The sequence below is a fragment of the Atheta coriaria genome, unplaced genomic scaffold (genome assembly GCF_025399875.1).
Source record: "Atheta coriaria isolate IRGN ID8LTWV9N9 unplaced genomic scaffold, Caltech_Dcor_3.1 hic_scaffold_5_pilon, whole genome shotgun sequence".
NCBI classification, from domain to species: domain Eukaryota; kingdom Metazoa; phylum Arthropoda; class Insecta; order Coleoptera; family Staphylinidae; genus Dalotia; species Dalotia coriaria.
The window spans coordinates 7,118,473-7,143,046 of record NW_027045447.1 but is presented as its reverse complement, the minus strand read 5'-3'; the positions used below and the strand labels follow the sequence as shown (position 1 = coordinate 7,143,046).

General features: G+C 35.9%; 1 protein-coding gene across 3 annotated transcripts in view; it reads left to right on the top strand.

Moving 5' to 3' along the window:
* The window catches only part of Dop2R (dopamine D2-like receptor), a 61,693-nt gene that overhangs the window by 30,015 nt on the left and 7,104 nt on the right, over window positions 1-24,574 (top strand). For all 3 annotated transcript variants that reach the window (XM_065303107.1, XM_065303106.1, XM_065303105.1), the window contains exon 2: window positions 22,133-22,242. In XM_065303107.1, the coding sequence (XP_065159179.1) occupies window positions 22,133-22,242 (110 nt within the window). The remainder of the gene's footprint in view (window positions 1-22,132; window positions 22,243-24,574) is intronic.

The following is a 24,574-nucleotide window of genomic DNA, read 5'->3' as shown; positions in this document are numbered from 1 at the left end:
AAGGCGCATTTCCCTTCGTGCATATTTCACTAGCGGCGGTTTTATTTGAATCGTAAAGCAGGACAATGTGTGTTATTACAGCAATTAAATTATTATGTTGTAGTTATACAAGTATAAATGAAATATGAGTGACTTTTGCCTTTTTAAATTATTAAAAGCATTGTAATCTCTGGAGTAATCAGATTGAGTTTTTAAATTTGAATTAAAATTTGAATTTGCATTAATCCTGAGTTGGGAACAAGTTTGAGTCTTTTTGTCAAGTTCTCGTGAATGTTATTCCGAGAATTTTATTTTATTTTTCTACAATGTGGGTAGCTACCCTTAATGCAATTAGCAAACGCACGCGTACTTGACTCACGCATATTTTGCGTTCTTTGCTGCGAACGCAAACCCGGAACGAAAACAGATTTTTTGCTCTTCTGAATCCAGGCCATGCATCATAATGTCCTGGGATAATAAGGTTGGTGAATGTAAGCGCAGTGTATTCATGCAGATTATTTTTCAATTGAAAAAATGTTCGTTGGTAAAGATTTTTGAAATAGCAAAAACCGTAGTGGGATGCGAATTTAATTAAACTATAGTTTGTTTGAAGAGGAATGCACGAGTGAAACTACGCACGATTTTTTTTTCTATTTTCATTGCGTAACTCACTCAAAATGAAAAAAAATAATAGAGAACAAAAAATATGGTACCCAGATGCAAAAATGCAATACGCGCCAAGAACATTTATCACAGGCCCGAAGTGGTGAGTTTTACAACTTGGCGCATGCTTTCCAATTACCTAAAAAGGTAGCACCAGAAGGTTTCATCCACATACACAACACCTACATTGTTCATTTTATCAGACACTTTATTTTTCACCCTTTCTTTAAATTTTCTTTTTAATGTTACTTTGTCTTTTATAAAACAAAAGAAAAAATAGAAAAAATTCAAAGTTTTTTTTCAAATAATTGCTTATTTTACTTTTTGCTTGTGGAAAGTACATCAGACAGTTTGTTTGTCTACACAGCAATTGTTCAGCGCTTGCTTTCATTAATATTTAGTCGACGGTTTACTCAAGCGATGAAAAAGTCATCAAGTTTCTACGTGGGATGATCTATGCTATAAACACGTCAGAGCTAGTAATTGGAAATGTTTTACGATTATCACTTTATTAACGATCAAAATATTTTTTTTTAGATTTTATAGTTTTTAATTCGGTTTTATTTTATGCTTATAATCAGAGTAAGTTGTAAATAATAATTTTAAAATTTTGCAGAATATACTTATCCTAATTAATATAAAAATACCAAAGTGAGTTTGTTTCGTTTTTACGCGGAAACTACTAAACCGATTAGTATGAAATTTTGCATGCATCTTTTTAAGAGTATTATGATGAACATAGAATATTTTTATTTAAGAAATAGTCATAATAGTCATTTTTATAAGAAACGTGACAACAAAAAATGCCTTATTAGCATTTTTAATCTTTTTGGGCAATATTAGCCAAAATCAATATTAAAAAATCATTAAAATACAATAAAAATTTATTAAACTATATTTTTTTTAATTAAAAACGGCGTGGGCAAAATTGTGAGTCAAAAATATTTGTCATTCTTCTTAAATATATGCATTAATCTATGTTAAAAGACTCTGCGCATCATTACCAACTTAAATTTTCAATAAACTAAACGCAAATTACATTATACCGGTTTCCATGTCAAGTCAACTCTTACGTTTCACCTCCCACGCCTTCCCCCACCCCATCGATTCTCTTGAGTTGTTTGCTTCGGTGTTGGAGTGAAATAACGGCGGTCGTGTGCGGTCGCAATGAGTTAAAAGTTGCTAACTTTGGTAGTTAGCGACAGGAGTTTCCTCGGTCGTTCCAATGCGTGCACACTGCACACCCACACCATCGTGTTATTTCGTTCTTTTATGCCGTTTTCTTTCCAAGAGGTTTTATATCGTTATATCAGCACCAGCGCAGGCGAGAAGTTAAGCCTGCCGAATGAGGCCGCGCGCGTCCCTCCGTGGTCCCGAGGCTGCTAATTGCTTCCTTGATTCTAAACGGATTTAATTGTAATATTTGTGGCCCGCCTATAGCTACACTCCGCACAGCTGTGCGCTGAAAACAACCGAAACGATAAAATCGAAACTTCTGTAGCTCGTTAAAAATTATTAATATAATTTTATTATCAGCGTAAATTTTTGTTTCCGAAATTAACATAAATCACGCACGTGTTGTCGCATTAATCATACGCCGGAGATTAGACGAGTTTAAACTTTTTCGGCAAAGTGTGCATTTTTATTATTGCATTCTGCAACTGAGAAAGCAATGAAAAATGTGTGCAAACTTTCCAAGTTCGGCCTCTCACGCAGCGAGTATCATGTTGGAAATAAATCGCTGCAAATAAATTTGATTCATTCATCATTTTATATTATTATACTCAAACAAAATATGATAAATTGAATTTTGCCGTTGTTATTTGAGTTATGGAATACACGCTAACTTAAAACCTAAACCATGTTGTATTGATTGCAGCGCGAAGTGTATGAACCAAAGTTAGAGCAAACAATTTTTGACAGTTGACATGGTTTACGCTCAAGTGCCAACGAAGAGTTTAAAGTAAAGGTACGATGAGATTACGAGTACATTACAAAAAGAGGAAAAAACTTACTTATTCAGCATAAATGCCCGTTGGCCGTCGTTTTGACAGCAAAAAATGAGAGCATTAATTTCTTTTCAGGTTAGAGTCTTATTTTACTGTCAAAACTTGACTACAAGATAACTTGGAACATTAGTTTGACTTTTTGCCACCAGATGACATTACTATACATTATATAGGCAATTCTTAAGTTTCTGAAGTAAATTTGTAGATTTATAACCTAAAAATAGAAAATTTAACCTAATTGATACAAAATACATCCAAACTTGCGTATTTATAAATATTCAGATGAAATTTAACGCATCAGATATGTTTTGCATGTCGCGATCGTAAAAAAGGTCCGCCTTCGCGTCGTGGACGCAAACAATTAAATGTAAATTAACGAAATTTGGCAAAATCAGCATCTGATTTGCATATGCGTGCGCGTTATGAATATATACACGTCATCCAGGCCGTCCAGCGCCGCAGATTTGCAGCCGTAATGCCGCATTACGCAAATAATGCGCCGTGCGCAAAGTTGATTCGCGAATTTGCAAAATTGAATTGCAAATACTTCGGCAATTGTTTGACGGCGCGCGCGCGATTAAACGCGCTTGTATTAGCCCGCTATTATAAATCGTCTAATTGCGTGCCATGCAAATTAAAACCGCAATATACTTGCTTTTATAGTTGCGGTTCATCCAGATAAAGCACTAAACTTTATGCAATTATTATTAATGAGCATATTTAATTTCGTGCGCGCATTGATTTTCACACCGCCGCGAAATTTGCGTAGGTATATAATATTAAAGTAATCAATTAAAAGTTTTTGATTATTAACGCGTCGAAGAGCTTTTCTTCAGTGTCTGCGACAACTATGCTCGCGCACGAAAGCCGAAAAACATTTCTCATGAATAAATTAAAACGACGCCGAAAATAATTAAAGCAATTTGCTCGGCATGCAAAATACAAAACTTGTTACTTCGTCTTCGCCGGCACCATTCCGGCGACACTAAAAACCTTTTCTTCATTTAACAGCGCATTGCAAAAACTGACGGGGACATAAAGACATTAACTTACAATGTCGTAGCATCTGCTTGAATGAATTAGAAAAATCGCCGTGTATTACGAAATTAAAACATTCGCAAACTTTATTATTTCATTATCCATTTGTTTCTCACATTTTTCCTTAAAATTCTAGTGAATAAAATTGAAAATTATGCAAATAAAAAAAATGTTAAGAATATATGTGTAGAATATTTTTGATTTATAAAGTAAACTTGTATTTGTTTGTTTTCTTTCAATTTTGTGTTAATTCTATGATTCTTCAATAGCAGTCAGCGAGTTGAGAGTAAGTGTGGAGACTCGTAATCGCATTAAGAGTAGATCGTCTTTATACTCTAGGGGCGCCTTCTTTGGAGGACTTATAAATTGACGCAGAACAAACACACACGTACTTGGAGCTTTTATCAATGATTTTATAACTTGCCGACGGGAATTACTCAATCTGGGAAAATAATAAAGTAAAATAAATTTCGAAATTAACTTATAAATATATATGTGATAATTTTACAAGCGTGTATTGTTGGTTGCATACATTGCAGTCACAGAACTGGACATAGAATTGACTAAATTACATTCCATTAGCTTCATTAACAACGTCAATAACAATAATATTCCCCAAATGATGATTTCCGACTCATATAACCATGTCATACCACATAGTGTTAATCTACTCAATATCAGCAAATATACTGATTGCCTTCCTTAAATTACAATTGAAATTGTTTTAATTAATTGCAAACAGAGTAAATTAAGCGTGTGATTATACACTATTAGTGAATTACATGTTGCTAGTCAAATTAACGTAAAATGTTTTGGAGATAGTTAAAATACTAAATAATTAGTCACTCAATTAAATATTGTCGTCATTTTATAGCACATTTTGTATTGTACGTTTCAGATTTCATCAAAACAACAATTAAAGCTGTTTCCTGGAATTACCATAATGATGTCTCGTCAATTTAATTTCTGTATACGTATTTATACAAACCACAAACTCAAAATTCTAATATTAGAATGAATGTTTATTTTGCGTCGCACATGACGTCAATTTATTCTATCAAGTTCCATCACAAGTAAACAATAGAAATAATATTCAATTTAAACATACAAAGTTTATTCTTAGACTTTATTAAAACAAATTTAATTTAAAAATGTATGTAATTGAAAAAATGTTTTTATTGTTTGATAAACGAATAACACACAATAGATGTTAATTAATTTTAATTCCAATTAAAATAACTATACATATTAAAATGTTTTTGTTAAATTATATTATAATGTAAAATTATTTTCACCTGGCACGAAATTAATTTCCACCAACATTTTAACGTTAACCCGTTTGTATGTGTAAGTTTTGCGATGCGCTACTCCCTAATGATACAATAACAGATAATTACTTTTTGTTTAATGCGCCGCCAACATCTTAATATAAGTGGCGGCTTGTGAGCTCAAGCGCATTACTGTTTCATGAACATTTCGCTAATTAGTGAATGAGTTTACATCGGCTGCAGTCGACAACTCTGCACATTGTGCACAAAAACATTTTCAAGGATTTTTTTTTATAAACTGAATAGGAATAACTGAAGAGGTAAAAGTAGCGACATCTCTATGATATATTTATTTCTACTAAATTTAAAAAGTGATAAATTTGATTATTTGATGAATAAATTAGAATATAAGATACTGGTGAGTAAAATTCGACGTGCGCCGGCAGAAAAAAGGAATTTGTTCCGCATGGGAATATAAAAGCGTGCGAATTTCCCAGCGCGCGATCCGCTAAGATTTCCTTTTCACGAATCGGCAAGACAAGACGAAGAATCTCAGTTGTGCGCGGCCCAGCGGGTGCCGATGGATGATGCCGACGGAATCAACGCGTTTGAAAAGATCCATTATTCGCCGGCGATGCCCTGAAAATTTTATAAATGGGATTTATATTTCGGAAAATAGAAGTTTTCTGCTACACGCGTAATGCCCCGCTATCCAGTCGACCACATCAGCGATTCTTATACACCCACACATTAAGATATGTGCCAAATTCAGCAAAATAAAAGAAAAAAAGCAAAAAATAAAACGACATTTCTTTCAAGTATGCCGCTGGAATTGTAGACTCTGTATTCGCAAAACACGCCCGACAATTTTATCATTTTATCAACCGCAAGCATAAAACACTTGAAATAAATCAGTTGGTGCGCACCGTTAAAAACGTGCGCGCGTCCACGTGAAGTGTCCGCAAACCGCAAATATCAGGAATCTGCGGATGAGCAAGAGAAAGATTGAGTACTGCGGGTATGAAAAAAAATCTCCAACATGTGCGCACGCGTAGTAGTGGACAGCGTGGCGCTGGCCCGCAACCAGCGAATACAATACACGACGATATTGGACAAGTTATTTGCCGAGGTGATCAATTTTATCGGTCAATATATGATACGAGCGGCCGCTTTCTTGCACGCTTCTTTATTACCGTCCAACATTGAAAAGATATTGCCTCGCTGCGCATCGAGCCCTCTAGCCCTAAACCGAGTACCTATAAGTTCTCAAGCACATCCTACGACTAGCTTATATATTTCCTCAAGCAGCATGGAGCTTTCTTACTTAATGCCGCTTTTTTCGACACTCTATTCTTGCTCCCAACTCGTCTACATCGACAATTTTGTTTCGTACATTTTTAATTCCGACAAAAAAAAAACACTTGGTGTTAACTTATCTCCATTACTGATAGTGCTTCGAGTTTATTTTTTTACTCAAAAACTTTTCACCGCATCAAACATTTGCATATTTCAAGACATTTCATGAATTAAAATATGTCGGGCGCTGAGCAAACAAATTTCAGACATTTGCGAGGCCGGAAAAGTACGCCACCGGAAACATGAAGTAAACTATTAGACCTATGAATTCCTTCTTGTCGCATACATACTGGTAAATATTGTGAGAGTGTTGTGTGTGCATAGAATGTTATGTAATCACATGTAAGTTCAAAAACATTCCTCGCGTGTTCGGCGCCCGTAAAAAGTCGCCGGGCACACACGGAGAATGCGAACGAAAACGAACGAAAAAGCGAAAATGTCATCAGCTCTCGCAAACATTTTACATTCTAGCACAGAGCGCAGAAAACCACAGCGGGATAAATCTAAATAACGGCGTGCATTAAAAGTTTTGCATAATTGCAATTAGTTTGTTGGTTTAGCAAAATGTCGTCGCGCGCACAATGCAACGGTGCGGTGTAGGCAACTGCAATTGCACAGCAGTCGAGTAGCACAGTTTTTCAATTAAATCACACAATTAAACGTGCACCAAAGTATCGAGCGTGTGTGTTTCGTGTTTATGCATGAGTGTATGTTTCACTATTAACACTTTGAATTATCTTCCCGAGTATCCCAGCCAAGTTTGAGCGCAGTGAGTAAATTGGGTTGAAAATATTCCGCAACATGGCGCTGGAAGAAGTCAAGTCGCTGTGAGTTACGATACGATTGTTTTCATCATTTGTACTGTCGACATTCGTGGTTAATTCATTGCCCTTTAATTTATGTGCATGCTATACCATACTATATTACTACTTATATACAGTATGTTTAAAAACTAAAAAATTAAAATTAAAATTAAAAACTAATCTGTTGATGTTTTTGTAGATGGATGAAAAGATTGAAAAGAGTAATTAAAATTATTTACTTGTTTAGTTGCACGCCCGCACGTCGACGCACGGTAATCTTGATTAATTAAACTTGTTCTTAATTGCTCCGCTTCAATGCAGGCAAACTATTAAGCAACTTCTGCATTGAATGCATCCTTGAGCAATTATATACTTTGTCACTTCTTTAAAAGACTTAAAAATTACTTCAGTAAATTGAATTTTTTTCTGCAACTATATTAAATTAACAAAAAAAAAACGTAATTACTTTACCTGATTCATATTCATCGGCAGTAGACGTGAAAAATTTTACACGGATTACTAATAAACTCGTCGTTTCAAGTGCGAATAATCAATTGGCACTTTTATGCGAATTATATGTCGAAATGAAACGCAACGTTCATTAAACATGTAAATTTCGAAGCTTTCGGAATAATTTCATTTACATTAATTTTATATTCACGCATTTCATTTAATTTCACGCTGGTTTTTGCGCGAATTTACGTTCACACATATTGGATTTTCGCAACTAAAAAGTTTAATAATTTAAATGATGACAATTTTATTATTAACGGCTTTTTAATGTTGCCCGGCGCCTTCACATTTGGCAAAATTTACATTGAATAAATTACGAAAGTGTTTACACGGCTAAAAAAATTAAAGCGTTGTTTATGGTGCGGAAAAGTAGGCTATTTTCGTTGACGGTAGCAGCGGCAGGACGAAAAGGACTACGGGGACGCTGGTAACGAGTCACAAGCGGGTAAGAAAACGGTGATCTAAGCAGGAATTTAGTTTCGGGCGAGATCAACGTAATCTGATTGTAATTAGCAGTGGATTTTAGTCGGGACGCCCTCGGCATCAGCACATCGTTGTCACCCCTCTATTGTCGCTCTCGGAGGGCGTATGTTTAAAGTGATAATAAACGTTTTCACAATGTTTCAGCATTTACACTTCATTATTATCTAGTAAAACATTATTTCGTTTTTTTAATTTCTAAAATTTCTGCAGCTATTTAAAGATCAATTTGCGTTGGTGAATATCGTTTAGGTACCTGCAAATTAAATTATTGTATAATATGCTAATGCGCGGTTTTGGCATCTTCTATGCAAAGCGTGACGCAAACTCTAAATCTAAATATCTAATTTTGGTCCATCACCGAATGCGAATACGTGTCGGACGTTGATGGCGAAACATTAGAGTCCAGACTTGCGGCGTTGCCTTTTCCGCCACTGCGTCGATGTTAAATCAACGAAGCGCGTAATTTCAGGCTTATTGATGCGATCTTCGCTCGCGCGTCCCGACGCCGTTCATAAATTTTCAATAAGCGAATAACTCTCGTCTGCTTAATGCATATTAAGCCGCAATTGTTCAAATTCATTTCCATTTCTTTTCTTATTACACTTATTTCATATCTAAGTGGATATATATGCTCCGCCCAGTGGAACTACTACGCATGCGCACATATATTTTTAACATGGCAGTGTGAGTAATTTAATTTCGACTTGTTTGATGTAAACATTAATTACGACTAACTGCGTAATTAGTTTTCTTCTCAAAAGCTCCCGGGATTAGCGAGAGAGATGCAGTTTGTAATTGAGGAGTTTTTGTTTACAAGCGAGCCATTAATACGAACACAAAAAGCATATTAACGCGTGAATCGAGAAAGACGCACTTTCGGATTATTAACTTTCGGTCGGCTTACCTACTCTATTACGTATTACATCCTTGTCCACTGGGAAAACGCGCTAATTCATACCTAACACAACATGTTTTTGTGTTATTTTGTTATAAAATTCCGCTCCCTGGGAATAAAAAATACAAAACATTTTTTTTAACAATATAAAAAACAACTTTATTTATAATTGACCAATGAAAAAAATATTTACGAAAATCGCTGAAAGTAAATTGGCCAATTTGTAAACTCACCTCAAAAGAAAACTCGCCATTCATAAGCTTTTTAGCAGTGTGTACCCACGCGGAGCTTTAACAATTCGACAATATTTTTTAGTCCCTTACAACCACAAGCGGCGGAAAACTCGTTCCTTATTGATTCCCTTTATACGCTTCGGTTTTGTTCACGTATAATTTAATATTTATCTGATAAATTAGGATCGCCGGAAAAGATTACCTCTAGGCATTCGGTTGTTTTCAGTCGAGTGACCTTGCTGCAAAAGAATCCAATAATCTCAAAACAATGAAAAATATTTATCTCCGCTAACTTCTAAGAAATGTGCTTCGATTTGCAATCAGAAAATATAAATAAGCATAGGTACGCAGGTGCGTGAATGAATTATAACTCGCGATTGTGTAGTAAAAGCTCAAGCGCACGGAAAGCTCGACAAAGGAAATTAATTAAAATTTCTCATTGTATTGGCTTCAGGTCATTCGCATCTAATGCTGATAATAAATTTATTAATAATTAAATGTGGATATATTGGGCCGTAGTAGTTTTTATTTATTTTTCAATAACTGTTCGGTAAAAAGAGTGCAAAACAATAAAAATGCTCGCAGAACTGCAAAAGTAGTCAATAAAAACTTTCTAAAGAAACGACAGCGGCGAAAAAAACGGTGGCGGCGATGGTGAGCGGCAAAAAGCTGATGAAAGAATGCGCGCCGCTCCCCAGTGAGAGAAAACGAAATTGTTCAACTTCTGTTTCGCGCTCGCTTTCCCACCAAGCGGAACTTTACGCAACTCTCGAACAAAATTAATTAAAGCGCTGTTAGGTAACTTATTGATATTAAACGCTATCGTTAAGATTGACGATTTTCTTCATATCGACTATTAAATTTGAGTGTGATTGAAGGTGCTAGACACGTAAAAACTTAAACTTTAAAATTTCACACACAAGTTTTGTGTCGATTTTAAAAATTTAAAAACAAAAGTATTATGTGTCCCAATGGATGGGATGCGACACACACCTGCTTGTATAAATAGTTGATTTCTTAGTGGGAAAATATGAGCCACAGTGGGGCACGCATCCGATGGCGGCGTTGTCATCAAAACGGCACTCCTGCGGGACCTATTGGGTCGCATTACGGGAGAGGAGGCGGCGCGCATAACGCAGCAGCCCCGCGCTGTCAGCGACGCAACCGGCTTTACCCATTTATTGATCTCGCTTTGCTGCGTGCCGCGCGCTGCGTTTTCCGCACGCCGCCTCCGCCACAGCGCGACTAGGCCTCCTCGTGACGATTCGAAAGGTGGTCCGACGACGCTCCGGCGAACATTGAGTGCGAGAGCACTCTCGACATATTCAAATCCATTGTACGCATCCACGAACACCTTCTCGCACTTAACCGCAAACGCAAACGTGAAAGCAGCACGTGTGAGCGAATTACTGTACGACTGGTTGCATATTCAATTGTCGAAAAATACTAACCTTAATTCTGCTCTACTAGAATTTGTATAAGAGTTGTTTATGTGGTAACCATTGACAATCGCGTATAATATGCGGTCGAGTTATCCTCAACATGCGCACCGGAGAAGTCACGAAGATTTAAGACGACAGCCCACACTAGAATGTCGTGTAGCGGAGGCGGCTGAATTTCTAAGTGCGCCGTGCGGGCAAGCCTGAGGTTGCCTTCCACTCACAGGGATGGTGCCCCCGGAGGGACTCAAATTAGATAGCTAATTTATACTGGTAATTAGAGACACACTATCTCGCGCGCCATGCGACCGCATTTTGCCAATGTGTTTGCTCTCGAATAAGTTTCTCTAATTGTGACTTTTGCGCTGATTACGATTGTTTCCAAACAAACACAATACACTGCGATACAATACGAAACAAAAACATAAGTAAATAAAGTTTGTATTATTAAATAAACGTAAATTTTATAAGTTTAAGATTGTTACGGATTTCGGCAAAAGACAAAGTTCCAAGGCGTGAACGGAAAGAGGCGGTGCCGTCACCTTAAACTTTACCCAAACTTCAATAAAACAAAACTTACAACTCGTCGTAATTAAAACAAACGCGTTGAGAACACTTGCAGAGTTTGATAAATCGATTTTTTACAGTATTTAACAAAAAATATTTTTCACAGTAATTATTGTTCATTTAGGTCACGCACCAAAAGCATATTTCGTTGACGTTGGTTAATTACCGCCCCCGCAGCCTGGGAGCAGAAAAATATTACGGATATTACGGATAATTACTCATTAGCGCATGTTCAGGGACATACATTAAGCACCTGATACTTGTCACATTCATAAAAAATCTCATCATACTGATTATAACCACGAATAATCCTCGAGAATTAACATGAAGCTCATAAAGCTCTGTAAATAGATTGATCATGATGATGGTTTGATAAAAAGGTAATGAAAGCAATGTGTTTATATCATATTTCATTGTTAATGAGTGAAGCATTAACAGAAAGAATAATAAAATGCAAATAAAAACTAAAATTATTTTAATAATTTTTTAGTATTTTTTATTTTGCATTATATTTCAATTTTACTAAGCACACAGTTTCATGGTGCACTTAAACAAGCTTTTATCACTGGAAGGAGCTTATTGAAAATAAATATCTGTGTTGACAGAAAACTTGTTCGATAAAATTGCTAAGATTATGTTAGATTTGTGCGTAAAATGTTGGGAATTTTTATGTTTTCATTTTTAATATAAATAGAAATATTTATAAATATATTTATTGTATGATATAAGCTCTTTCAAAGCTCTCTTTTTGCGGGAGCATAAGAAATGCGACATTTGCAGTGATTAAAGTCGACGACGGGGCATTAAAGCTCTCTTCAAATTCGATTTAATTTGCGTCGTTTCAAAATTCTTTGGAACGCAAACTAATTTCCAATTAAGTCTCGAACGTTCGGTAATCAAGCGGCGGTCTGTAATTAATCAGAATCCTTTTGCATCGATTCGCATAATCGAATGGCAAGTGCTCTACTCCACCTCTACCACAGCCGGTGCCGCCATCGACGAGTATCGACTTTTCCATGGCAACAATTATATAAAATGCTCATTTTACACTACCCCTTAGTAATATCTTTGAATTCCTGTATTTGTATTGTAAAACAGTGGAAAACCGCTCTTAAAGTTTAAGTTTCAACAAGTCGCTCATACAAATCCGTACTTCATCATTGTATCACTGCATTCATTGTAATTAATTAGTTCTTGGTGATACTTAATTACTTTAATTTTGTTTCAGGTGAGTGTGACTACCTGGCGCAGGAAGTACGCACAATGAATAGCAATGGTGAAGGCGCCGGGCAGACACTGAGACGGAGGGCTCGAAAGTCAAATAACGGATTCGGAATTCGCATGCGATGTAATGCGGGTGTTCGGGGTGTGTGAGGCGGACTTGTGTTTGATTCACGCTCGAAGGGATTATAGACTAGATTGATATCCGATATTACTCTTTTCGTCATTTCGCTCTCTTCAAATGCGAATTGTGGCGGCCGACCACGAGCAAATCTATGTTATTACTTTTCCAGTAACACACGTTCGCCTACGCAAACAATACGTATAGAAATATTAAAAATGAGGTTATTTATTTCAAAGCTACATAATTGGTGTGTACATTGAGTTGCCTAGTTTATCCTTCGATAACTGCGAACATTAAACTGCAATCATTAATCTACGATTGAATGTTTCGTTGTTAAAAGGGAATATACAAGCCGGATTATTATTTCCTGTAACAGCACTTTGTGAGTTGTGGGTGGATCAGTGTTTGATTTCATATCAAAGCGTAACGATGTCAGTGCGGAATATTTTGTGTGGAATTGATATAATCCCAGTCGATGATTTTATAAAAATCCCAAACAAAAAGCTGTTAGCTGTCCATTCATTTTAGATACATGTGAAAATGGCAACAGAAAATGATTAAATGCAAATTCTCATTCTAGCATCAATTAAAACCAAAGCGGAAACTTGTGTACGTTTTGTACACTGTCCCAACAATCTGAAACATGCAGGTATGCTCAACTCGCCTAGAAATATCTCAATTTAAATGCAAAACTTGATGAAATTTCTCCACTCGTGGTGGCGACATGACGTGTTTTGTGAAATAAATTAATAATCGCATGCAGAATCTATCAAGTTGGTTCGTCTGTGGCTTTTTTATGATAATACGTGTTTTATCATACTCCGATAAAATGAAACAAAAAGCGCAAAAGTTTTGCGAACGCAAAAAATGCCTTCCAGCAGGTTTTTGTGGGTGCAAAATAAAAGTTGCGTGGATGTACGCTTAGATTTTTTACCACCTTTACATTATACATTTTTCTCTTTGAACATTATTTTTGAGCACGTCTGCGGGGCGTTGGAGAGATAGATATTCTTTGTTTGCTAGTCGGTCGGAAACGCAACCAGGAACGCAAAAACTGCACAAAGAAATAAGTTGCGATCTTGTAATCACTTTCGTTCAGCTTCACAAAGTTTCTTTCTGTTTTAACAACTCGTTTCCATATATGATATGATATTTATATTTATTTTGTACGTCTCATCGTTTTAGGCTTTTCGCCAACTTTGTTTCATCTTGTCTACGCATCAGAAATAATAATAGAAGAAATATTTTTGTAAGCGTATAGAAATATCGTCTTAAGTTAATTATTATTTAATGAAAATATAAGTAGTTTCTGAGTTATCTGTCTGCAAAAGTCATATTATTTTCATATATGTCATACAACATAACCTAATCAAGGAAAAATTGTTTTTTCTATCTAATTTCTTTCTTTTTGGAATTTTCAGAGAATTTCAGGTAATAAAAATTAGTTCAGCAATTCTGTAGGTATAAATATACACAATATTGTTTTCTATTTATATATATTATCAATTAAATGCTAGTTTATATTTCAGTATCATATAAATCAAATAGTCCACATTGGAATTTATTTAGTTTGCCGTACGCCAATTGTACGGACAAGTGATGTATCAATTATAAAGCTCACCACTCACATAACTCAATTAATTAGTCATTGCGTTCTCTGGCGAAAAAAAAGTTTTGAATTACTGCGCTGGATGGTTGGGTTTCGCCGCGCCGCGTTTCCATCAGTTGGCGATTTAATTAAATTCCACAAATAGCGCTTTGAACATTACGTAAATGAGAGTGTGAAGTAGAAGCTAGCGCCAAATTGCGTTCGAACACAATTGACTGAAATTCTGAATCAATACGCCAAAGTCAACTGAATCATTTGATTCATTTTTATACAGTGAAATATATCCTATTTAAATGCAAGTCAAATTATATATGGAAAATAAAATTAAACAAGTAAAGATGATAAAAGTTAAGTTGATGTCTGCAAAGAAAAATGCTGTGCAAAATTATTCCGCATGAATTGAACCTCTTTGGAGTCGGGAGTCAGTCAACTTGAGCGTTTCCTCAACTTTTCAAATTAATTCCGCATTGTGATCGCACCGCTGGCGAGAGAAAGAGTTCATCTCCGTCGGCGAATCTGAATCGTCCGAATCCGGAAAGACGGCGAAGAGCGAAGAACTGGTGCATCAAATAACAAACAACGCGTTGTGCGGGCGGTGGTCCGAGACAATGGACTTGCTGTTGAGAGTGTGTTTTCCGGGGGCTGGCAACAGCAGTCGCAAAACATGAAAGAATTCATTACGTCGTTTGCCACTCGACGTGCGACATCAGCGTCGAGAAAGTTAAGCGTCTGCACATTTGTCGCCACGGTTCCACTGCTGCTCATTACTGGCTTCCTGTTTGTTGACAGGACAACATCTTGATAAATAATACCGGTGCGCCATATGGAGATCGGACCATTCCGTACCAACATCAGAGCAACATAATTTATAATTTGATTTATTTTATCATGTAAATTTTATATCAAAAATCAAATATTTAGCATCGGACATTATTAATAGTTGACAGGTTACACATTCATGTTTGGTTTGGCGGGCATTGTGTACTCGTATCATGTTGCGTTGTCAATATATGAGCACGCACCGCACGCAATAACAAATATTTTAATTGTCAGCCTTCCCCAAAAGATAACAAAGCGACACATGATCAAAGATGGAATAAAATATGCTGCAATAACAGATTTACTCCTGTCCATATCATGATATTTAATTATTTATTATTCGAAATATGCGTTAAATTTTAATTAAACGATAAAATAAAGAATCAAATTTAATTATGCATTTCACATGATTATTTTAACAAATTGAAGAATATTTAATACCAGTGCATTAATTAAATTTCCCATTTTGTTATAAAATTAAAAATAAAACACATTATGATTATTTTTGAGATATTTTTGTTTTCACAGTTTTGTTTGCTTAGTTAAATACTCCTTTATCAACTGCTTCGATGATTACGAATGTTGACTTGCGAAAGCGAAACCCAAATTAAATATTTATCCAAGAAACGAACACATCACGAAAAAGATGATTTTCCGATGAAGTTGATATTCAAACAAAACCGAAAATAACTTCGACATGTTACAGATGTCAAACCGATCGAGAACTTGTACGGATATAATTAAAACTTTCAATTTACTCTCGATACCTAAAGAGTTTCCGATTAGATTATGTAATGTATAGTTAATATTATTTATGAATAGTGTTATTTCATGTCACCGTTGACAACGATTTTAATCTGAATCCACACATGAATTGAGGCAAAACTTTCGAGATGTGTAATGTATAATCTCTCCGGCACGCCGCTGTGAATTCATCCAAAGTTTTCCCATCAGAAAGGCTTCCATCACACGCGTCTCGTGTGTGTGTATGTTATTGTAGCACTCTGGAGGACTTCCGGAAAATGATCGGAGCGGAAATGAGGTGGATACTTTCACATCATCAAGTAAATATAACATTTGAACCCTTTAAATTTACATTTTTCGTGTAAATAACGGTTATGTTTTCGTGTATTTATCTCTCGGATATACAGCATATACTGCATTGGATATTGGACGCAATCAATTTTTATTCCACTTTCAGTTTGAAATGGTAATGAAAGAGGAATAAATAAAAAAACGCAAGCCTGCAGAACTCCGCAACACATCAAACAGACGCAAGTTTATTACATTCTGAATGTTCTGCGCTTTAAAAAGACGTAAACTTCATCTCTGGGCATTTTTATGATGTGGTTTTGCATGTTGTGTTAGTTCCAGTGCAAACTGAGACTTATCGAGTAATTATTTAATGGCTTTAGTGGAGGTTTATAGTGTAGTTGGCAACCAGACACTAAACGAAGACATTTAACTTTTGGTTATGTCATGGTATTGGGATGGTGTCTCAAAACGTCGAAAATGGTAAAGCGATTTATCGAACTGGCTGTAACTTCGTTTACTGCAAGTTTAGTGCGCAGAATGTCGCAGATGGGATTACATTCCTTTTAGGTACTTAGTTAAATTCGATGATTGGTTAACATATGTGTTTAGTTCAGAAGCTAAACGTTTGGTAATCTAAATTTTATTTTATATAAAACATATAAAAACTTATTTTTAAGGTTATGTTAGGTTTTAACCTAATTTGAAGTTATTAACTTTTTTTTTTGAGGTTAGAAATAATTCCCAAAGCGGTTTAATTCAAATGAAATATTTATTAACTCGCAAATCATAAATCACGTGATGCTTTTTCACTTTGTAAGCCACCCCACGTCGACATGGTGACATTCCAAAAGATTATCGTGCTTGTTGTATTCATATCAGTACAGACAATGACAAATGACGAACAAATATGCGCGAAGCAAGAAAAACACCCCTCGAACAGTCAGACTAACGCACTCACATTCATGATACCAACAAGAAACTTTTTAATGATCGCTCGTTTTATTTTATTTTTTTATCTCTACCTTCTAGTTTACAAAAAAAAATAATAAGATAACTCTTGATTTGAATTTCATGGATTGTTTTTTAATTGAGTTAAAAAATAAAATCAGTGCTTCTCACCGCTCAATCCATCGAAACAATCGATTTATTTTTAGCACAGCTGGATGGCGGCTTCAAGCAGGCATATTTTCCGATGACTACGAGTGGATGATTTAATGGCGCACGCATTATGAATGCCGATGGATTTTTGCCGGGTGGGTGTTGATTGATTGATACCTGTGTTGTGTGTGCGCGCGCGCGTGGATTTCAATCGCTTTGTCAGGGAAAGAACAAGACGTCGATGGTGCGTTGAGTGAGAGCGGCGGGAACGGACGCGGTTGTAATGAGAGCACTAAACGGGCGCGCTTTGTGTCCGGCGGATATCAATTGAACAATAATTTTCTTTGTCGGCGGCGCGTCGGAACTGACGCGCTGACGGGTGAGATCTTTGATCATCTCAAACACATGCGCAGCAGATTGTGTGTAATTCGATCAACTAGTGGACCATAAGCCTATAATCGAGCGTTTAGAATTTGCATTTTGCATTCCGCCTTGTATTAATTGAATTTACATCGAAACAAGCAGAAATTGTTTTATTTCTTGACGTTAAAACGTCAATAAAATTTATTTGGGGTAAAATATGTTACAGGGTGATAGTTGGTGATAAAATCGAGTATTCTAGTATTAATTATTTTTATTCTTTATATTTTATTATCGACATAAACACAACTGGACCTGAAAGTGTTTATTTCTTTAGTTTTTGACATTTACTTGCTGCCAAAGAAATTATACCTTTATTGAAAGTATTAAAAGAGTATTAAATTCCCTAAAATAATAAATTTATTACTTTTTAATACTTAAAATATTAAATTCGTAATAATTACATTAAAAGTTCATTAAATTTCAATCACCTGCAGAACCACAAAGACGAAAATTAGCCGTAAATTATGTTTTTGTAGAGCTGATTATGTGCACTCGACATATTTCGTAAAACTCACACACGCCGATCCATTCCTGCATTTTGCATGTCCGCCTCGGTCGGACAGCCGGAAATTATCCGAGACCGGGGATGCGCACCGGATCCACTTAAACTTCGCCGCGGCACGTAGGTCGAAATGAACAATGAAGCTGCTTCCATTCTTTGCGTTTTCGCCTTTTCCGTCGCCGCAAGGCGCGCAAAAAAGGAGAGGCTAATTTTTATCCCGAGCGGATAGGCAGAAGAAAATAAACAAGAAAAAGGGCGCAGAAAAAGGAAAAAAGCGTGTTATTCCCAACGCATACGGACACCATCATAAAAAACTTAATTTAAACAAAATTTTCAAACAAAAAAATTTAAAAATTTATTTAAACTACAAAAAATTGGAGACAAAGAGTTCAAATTTCCGATTATAGGATAAACGCGTCCAATTAACTGATGATATGACCCCGAATAATGGAATCACATTAGAGCGTAATCCGGTTCGATGGTGGCCGACGACATTATGTGGTGCCAAATTACCAACGTGTGAAAAATTGCCACACGATAGTCTCTAATTCCACACGGCATTCAACGCGCAAATTATCTCTCCTTGCACAATCAATAATTGTTAAAAAAGAAAAAACTCTCTTGCACGATCAAACAATACAATTCCACGTGACCTAGTTTATACAATAGTTTAAATGATTAAAATTATATTATAGGATTTAATGAAAATGTTTGTTTAATTTGTTTATCCTGTTTCGGGTTATGATTTTCTGCTTGAGCGTGGACAATAGTACTCGGAACAATAATCCGACGGTAATAATTATTATAAATTAACTTATACGCGTGTATAACTTTATGTGATAATGAAATTTCTGTATAATTCAATTTATTGTAAAGCACTTAACCTCTTCTGTACGCTCCGAATGTCAAACGACAAAACAGATAACCCAACTTTAAAAGCAATCTCCTATCTTGTTTTTGTCGGATTGAAACTTAAATGGTATTTGAATGCATTTGAATGTCGTAATTCAAGGTAGCAAAGTTTTTTTCCGATCTCATCGTGTGACTCCAGTGTGCGCACACGACGAAAGCTTATTATTTACATATTCGGTAGTCCCCGAGTAGAGATGAGTTACGAGGTAATAGCATACGAAAACTTAAGAGTATAGTTGAGAGCCGAACACGAGTTGGTACTCGCCGCGGTCGTTCTGCGGATGCGCACGCGAAGCGAAATAAAGCTTCGCAGTCGAGCGAAAATGTATGGAAAGCTCTCCGGGGAGTGTTGCCATTGAAAATCAAAACCCGGCAAAGCGTGTCTCTCGCCCAACCCCTCAGCCCCAGCACTTTCTCACTTTCCCATCGCTTTTCGGGCTTTTCTTTTCACTCACACCCTACTAACGTGCTTTGGGAGTCGAGCTTGTACGAGCATCTGAATAATCAACTCCCACATCGCATAAACAACTAACCTGAAATTATTTCTACGAGTGCATATAATCAAATAAATTCTGTATCACGAAAATGAATGGAACTTTAAACTGGTACAAAATTGGCTGGAAAAGTAAGGATTCGAGGAAATTTGTTAGCGTGGTAATAACTTTTTATGAAATCGTTCGTCGAGCAGAAGTCGGCGAGTGAATAAAAGTTAACTGCGTCCATTATTGAAATTTTTATTTTCTTCGCTCACTATTCGTAGATATCTATTACTTCAACTTCTTTTATCACATCCTACAAAATACTTACTTTGAAATAAAAACAGAAAATGCGTGCAAATTATTACCTACGGTTTAATTGTGAATCTAGGTGAGTGTATGAGTTGTTAAGAAAGGACCAAAGGATGTGCGCCTCATAATCTTCCAATTTCAATCCCCATTGTACGAGGAAATGGGAAATGGCGATAACATTAGACGTTTAAGATTTACGAAAATAGATAGATTCGACTCGCTGGCTAGACTCTGCACAACAAGTCGTCGTATCCTCAACCCTATCCATCCTGGAAACCCTCGTCTATTCATTCGTCTCACACAGCCGCTACTCTTACTCCTACACTGGTGCTAGTACCACATCAAACTCTACTACAATGACTAAATAGATATTTGTTATTGTTCCTCGTTTTCAGTCTCCAAACGTAGATTACCCATGGGCTTTGATTGTTGTATTCCTTGGGCATATCCGGGGATCATCATGTAAAACATTGTTAACAAGCTCAACTCGCATGGGACTTGCATCCGAGGAGACTCGACGACGTTTTTTGCTACTTTACTATTTTGGCGTTATCTGTGCATCTCCAAAGTGAACAATGCTGAGGAACGCTAAACAACCTGTTAACACAATATGCTAAACTAGGTTAGCATATAATTTTTTTGTTCGTTAGTGAAACTCTGCTACAATCCGATACGCAATTCGCGTGGGAATTCCACTAAGAGGATTCCGCATTACTAATTCATTTTTCTTTTAAAACAACATGCTTATTTATTAATTAAATACAAAGACTGTAAATCTGATATATATATTTCTAGATGTATTAAATGAAATAATTGTACAATAGAAATGGTTGAGAAAGCTTCCTTTGTTATTCTGAAAATAAAATAACCACCATAAAGTACAGACTATGCCCAAATGAGACCACTTTAATTAAAGCATTACAATCGCAGATTTCATCCCTTACGGACTTGCATCTGCGATTGTATCTTTTCTCTAGGGCATGAAGTGATTTTTTCTTTTCCTTCTCTTCTGGGCATTTTTCGTCATCAGTTCGGTTCTAATTTTAATTAAGAATGCTGTGCGTTTCATTAATTATATTTTTTTCTTCCGCACAGTGAAAAATTCAATTAAATTTGAATAAATACACTTGTAGGTTAGAATATTTTTAAAACATGAAATGATGGATTGTTCTTGTTTAAGTTTGTGACGTTATCATCACTTTAATGTATGATATGTGTTTATTTACATGTTTAATACACATTGTTCTTTGTAGATGTTTTTATCACTTGATGTAAAATTACCCGCATATTAATTGGGGTGTTATACATGGTTGAATGTCGCACGCCCACGTGCGTCCTATCCAGACGCAGAAAAAGCGCCTCATGTGCTATTTTGCTTTGTCTGGTTTGAGCCACTCACAAAAAGGGCTCAACGTTCATTTAAAATAAATTAGACACACGTATACCTACATCCCCCATATGCTTAAAAAAAATAAGCGAATATTAATCGAAACATTTGCAAATCAAGCAGAAAAAGCTGAATTTTGCGGTTATAAATCACAACCTCAAAATCTGCAATCTACAATTCACAAAACGTTCATAAATATTGTAATAAAGAAGCGGCAGAGCAGTGATGTGATGATGATGGTGGTGGTGGCGGTTGTGACGGCGGTGGCGTACCATTTGCCAGTTAGGAAATCGTTATGCTCGCCAACGGCGCAATCTTGAGACGATTTATTCAAAAATACATTCGCTTCATGAACAATTCAATAGCGATTTTCACCGCATTTCAGCGCTATAGGGTGTTAATAAGCAATAAGTTATACGTCATTCAACGCTTAGAATTTAACTTAACCATAAGCACAACGTGCTTTTAAAGCTTTTTGATAATTAATTAAAAACTGCAAATACGCCTGCAAATAAAATAGCTCCATATTAATTAAAATATTCTCTTGTAATATTTCACACAATTGTTTATTTAGGCCGTAATTTCATAAAATTATAATAACAATTATTATACTTACGTAAATATTCATTGTTTTTGGGTAGACTTGTTATTAAAATTAGATTTTTTTATATTTAATTTCATTTTTTAGTCCTTTTTGTTGTTTTGAGAGATGTAATAGCATATTTTCAATTAGAAACTATGAAACCAAATTATCGTAAGGTACCCTGAATACGAGTCCCTTCTACCGCTAACTTCATACGGTGCCCTGAACACGAGTCACTACTACCGCAAGCCTCACACGGTGCGCTGAATTGAGTCACTTCTACCGTTACCCTTGTACGGTGCCATGAATCGAGTCACTTCTACCGCAACCAAATGTACACAATTTTTTAGATGCTGTGATGTTATTTATTTTATTTTTGTTGCAGGTGAACGGCGCGTGGACACTGCCCAGCTTCGTTTGTGATTTTTATATAGCTATGGATGTTACCTGTTCGACGTCTTCGATTTTCAATTTAGTTGCTATTTCAATTGACAGGTACGTAAATTTTACTCAAAACCCTAATATTATTAAAAGTTTTATTTTACCCTCTCTCAACCTCAATGCAATTTACATACAAGTATTAATTACGCTCGAATAAAACAGAAAATTTGATTTTACATTTTCAGTACATGCGTGGTGCTTCAAAAATAATTTCGTGCTTGAAATTAGCCGCTTTGAAATATTCATATTTTGCAAACTTTTATGCGTTCATCATATTGAATGGACAATGAACGCACTGCTGAGCTTATTTATGCTCTATAAGCAGCAGCACCAGCTGCAGCAGATGTTGCAACTTTCAGTTTTAGATTTTCCATTCCAGGAAAAGGTAGCACGCAAGTAAATACGTGAATAAAGCGCACACAATTAGTTTGCATGGTTTTATAAAGTTGGCCAGCTTTACTAGGCAAGTTTTAATTAAATTAGTGCAACGCGAGCAGTCAATGAACGAAATAATTCACTGCGTCCGCGGATAAAACTCAAAACACTTAATACGATGCTGACTTAACCTCTAAGAGTGGCTATTAAAACGACCGCAGCGTCAAATAATATAAAACCACATTTAAAAATTTAATTTATTTTATTTTTGGTTGTTTTTTTTTCTATAAAATTAAATTTTAGTGTTATTATTAGTTGTAAATTGTTACAATTGCGTCTAGTTAGGTATTTAATATGCAAGCTTAGTATTCAATTAGCATATTTATAATTGTAGCATCAAATTTCGCTTTGATTCAATCCGCTTTAGCGGCGTCTGGACCTTAGATGCCATCGTCTATCTGATTATCTTTATCCGCAAAGCAACTGCCTCTCAAGGAGGCAGAGATCTCGTCGTAATCTGGACCAAAACCAACCCTTTCAGGATTATTATTAATGTGCAGGTCCTGCAGCCCAAAGCGGCCTTTGCAGTCCTTTGATGAGGGTACGTTTCAATTGTTATTTAAGTTTGAAGGTTAAGTTCTGCTTCCAACACTACAACGGACATAAATTATGAGTAATAAACTTCACAACTGCTATTATTCCACTGTAAAACATAAAAACAAAAAAAACTCCAGCATCATAAAACTGGATGCATCAAGAGCAAGTAAAACAAGTAAAACAAGTAGATGATATGATTGCGACTCGAGATTTCCGTGAGATTAAGCGAGTAGTAGTACTTGTAGTAATATCACGCGTACCCGATTAGTGCAACCGATAATTTGCTGAAACGCTGATACAGCAGCAATCGACGTCTCTTCGAGTGCAAGACGGGTGTGCAGGAGGGCTGCAATCAGAAATTACAACTACGCTCGATTGCGTGCGTTAAGCCGCTCGTCGTCGCTGCAGCGCGGCAATAACTGTTTCCTGGTTTCGCAATTTACAATTTACCGTTTTACGATTTCACTCGCTGCGCGAAAAGGACGTCGACCCACACACCGCCGCCGACGTGCAATTAATGACAACTCAATAATCATGCGCCATAAAGCTGCGACAATCACGACTGTAATTACGCCACAGAGCAAAAAATCCAACATGCCACTGAGCGTAAATTATCATTAGGTGCATGAACAAGTACATTTCAAGATCTAATCAACCACAACCATTCAATAATTAATTTTTTAGCATCTATTTAATAAAACACGCGTAATTATGTTTATTTTATATTTTTCTTAAAATAATCAAAGAAAAATTAATTTCGGGAGAGAATTACAAACGAGTAGAATTGCGACACGTATAGAATGGACAAAAACATTCTTTTCGTGTTAGAGAGAAGAAGCAAAGGGTGAAACTTGAAAGGGTGGCATTGTAAGCGAGTCATTTAAGTCGTGCGGTAACCGAGGCGACTGCGCCGGTGATAAATGATCGCTGTTTACAATGAAATTGATCGAAGAATGCCACGCTGAGGAGTTGTCGCGAGGGCGCTTCATAAAGAAGACGTCGTATCGCAATGAAGTCATTATCATCCTATTAGACCCAGCGAGTACATCACCACCGGAAAGCGTCACGTTTCCATTCGTGGAATTAACTCCGTGGTTGTAATTCTCATCACAAAATATCACACACTAGTAAATCTCAAATTTAATTTACTTATTCACAAATAAATCATTAAATATCATTAAGTAAGCATTTGCATGATTTTTAGATCACTTAGTTTCTGTTTTTTGCATTTTTGGGTTTTGTCCATAAATATTTAATTTTTACTTTTTAAAAATAAAAACAAGAAAGTAGCTCATATTACCTGATTTATCAGCGATTTTTGACTTTTTATTTAAAAAAGTAATTTTAATTTTTCTTCAAGCTTCATGCTTCATGCAGGTCTAAATCTGACATCCAAATACCTATTTTTAAACAA